This window comes from Arachis duranensis, chromosome 9, assembly GCF_000817695.3.
Source record: "Arachis duranensis cultivar V14167 chromosome 9, aradu.V14167.gnm2.J7QH, whole genome shotgun sequence".
In the NCBI taxonomy this organism is placed as follows: Eukaryota; Viridiplantae; Streptophyta; class Magnoliopsida; order Fabales; family Fabaceae; genus Arachis; species Arachis duranensis.
Genome location: NC_029780.3, coordinates 743,692 through 746,421, shown reverse-complemented (window position 1 = coordinate 746,421; position 2,730 = coordinate 743,692). Strand labels below are relative to the sequence as shown.

The window sequence follows — 2,730 nt, the reverse complement described above, 5'->3', positions numbered from 1 at the left end:
TTGATTAATACGAAAAAGGGCCTTAACCCAAAAATGGGTAATTGAAACTTGAAAGCATTAGCCCAAAACAGAAAACAAAGGCGAAATTAGTTTCAACCCTTAAAAGAAAAATAAATAAATTAAAAAAAATCTAACTTAATCCATATTCTTAAATTTTTCCCCTTCTCTTGTTTATTAAGCATATCCAATCCATTAACAGATTAGTTAGTGAAAATGTTAATAAAAAAGACCATTTAAATGGAGCATAGAGTAACTCATTCGTCTTCGACAAATTATTAAATAAAGTTCTCTGATTCGCAATAAATTAATTTTTAACTTGTCGAATTAGAAAATACAGTATAAAACTAAACAACAAAAAAGAATTTATTTACACGCGTCTAAAAATAATAGTAATAATAATAGAAAAAGTCTATTTACATCTTTTTTTAAATGTGAAAGCATGCTGGTTTTTTTTGTTCCTAATTAATTTCAGAATTGTATAAAGAAAAAATAATATTAAAATTGATTTTATTATTTATATTATTTTATAAAATCTTAAAAATAAAAATATCAAAACTAAAATTTTAAAAATGAACACAAGACAAATAGACTCTTAAGATTTGATTTAACACATTTTCAAACATTAGAAAATCAAGTGCGCATAATTCAAATGTTAGGAAGTAAAGTACATTTACCTTTAATTTCTCACTTGTTTGGTTTATAGGCTAATATCACATTAATCATGCATCAAAAGAAAACTATTAGCATGATTGGGTGCAATAATTTTCTTCATTTTTGTTCATGAAAACAAAAATGTCAATGGTTTCCATTTATTGCTTCACTATATATTGAAAACCAAAGCTTTTGTCTTTTTTCCTTTTCAACTAAAGCCGGCTAGACTTCACATTTGCACTACAACACATTTCATAAAAACTCTAATATCATGATATTACTTTTTTTAATTTAAATTAATAAAAATAAATACATAAATAATTATATCTTTAACACATAATTAAAAAAATTATTACATAGAGATTTAACGATTTAACTATATATCCTATATTATTATGTCGATGAAAAATTATTTAACACTACTTAAATAATTCATTCGACAAGTGATGAATTTATTTAATTATTTAATACTATATATATCTTAATGTTAAACTCTTATTTATTTTATTTTATTTTGAAATCATGGACCATTTTGATGCTTATATAGTTATATCATATCATATATTTTCTGCCAGGTGTGTGGTGTAAATTTTTTATTTAAAAGACTATCTTTTTCCAGAAAGAAAAGGCCTTTGGGGAAAAAGTTGATTTCATGGTGGTTTCTAATTCATTTCGAAGGGTCTCTTTCTATCGAGCACTTGAGGGTAGATATAATAATACTCATCACTTCACTCATAACTCAACTTACTAATCATTTTTTTGTGTTCTTCTCTTTGTCTTTATTATTGTTCCTTTTCTTTTTCTTTTTCTTTTTTCTAAGTGCAATAAGTCACATGCTACTCTTCTTTTTTGGAATTGTAATTTGTAATTAGTAATTGTTTTATTCATTCAATGCAATTACATTTAAGACCAAATTATATTGAGTACTAAACTTGCTTGACTTTCATTTTTAAATAAGATTCAAATATTATCACTCATTATTACTCATACATATAAAAAATTGAGTGTGTATGGTAAGTTGGTAACATACGAGATTACAAGTAACTATTTTGTATTAAGAGAATAGTTTTAGAAAGAGTGAATAAAAAATTTGGCATATTAAAAATAGTAAAAATTAATATATAATTATCTTTATACGAAGTTATTAGTTAAAAATTATTAGATAATTTAATATATTTGATTAAATTATTATCTAAATATTTTTAATTTTAACTTTATATAAAAATAATTACACGTGAGTGTTTATAGCTAGAAATATTAAATAACTACACGATGACGTAATTATTTCAAAAAATCACTCAAAATTAAAAAGACCTCATTAAATAAACCACAATAATAATTAAGTAAAAAAAATTAAATAAAATAAGTAAAATATCACATGTTAAATTAAAAATTTAAGGAGAAAAAAAAGTATAAATCCATTGTCCATCCAAATTAAAACTCTAGGGCCAAATTTATACTCACTTTTTTCTTGGATTTTCACCCAACCAATCCTATCCACATATATCTAAACACCATTACATTCTAATATATAACATATATATATGCATATATAGCAAACATTATTATTATTCTCATTTGCTAATTTCCACAATATATATATATTTTTTTACATATATTATTTATTATATGATACATATAAGTTTATATATATCCTGTGAAATTGATTCTAATAATCAATTATTCTAAATCACCTTCTGAAGCTTCCAGGGTTTGAAGGAGCCTTGAGTTCAGGATTTTCATCTTCATTAGGAAGTTTAACAGCAGAATAAGCACCAGCACCACCAAGTGCACCAAGAATTGGAGCGGTCAAATAAATCCAAATTGCTTTATAATTATTTGCTGCAATTGCTGGACCTAATGTTCTTACTGGATTCATTGATCCTCCTGATACTGGTCTGTAATTAATAATATCATTATAATAATTAATTTATGTTTAATTATATAGACAATATAATTCTTTTATTTTTAATTATGTGTATATAGATATCGTATTTTTTGTGTGCACAACTTTTTTTTATATAATAAATACTATTTTGACTTAAACATTTTTTTAACAATCAACATGTATTATTTTTG

At 23.5% G+C, this 2,730-nt stretch overlaps 1 protein-coding gene across 1 annotated transcript in view; it reads right to left on the bottom strand.

Annotated features, from left to right (window-relative positions):
- Positions 1-2,009: 2,009 nt before the first annotated feature.
- The window catches only part of LOC107463817 (aquaporin NIP6-1), a 4,322-nt gene continuing 3,601 nt past the window's right edge, over positions 2,010-2,730 (bottom strand). Inside the window, exon 5 of the mRNA XM_016082698.3 lies at positions 2,010-2,549. Coding sequence (XP_015938184.1) covers positions 2,342-2,549 — 208 coding nt within the window. The 3' untranslated portion in view covers positions 2,010-2,341. The remainder of the gene's footprint in view (positions 2,550-2,730) is intronic.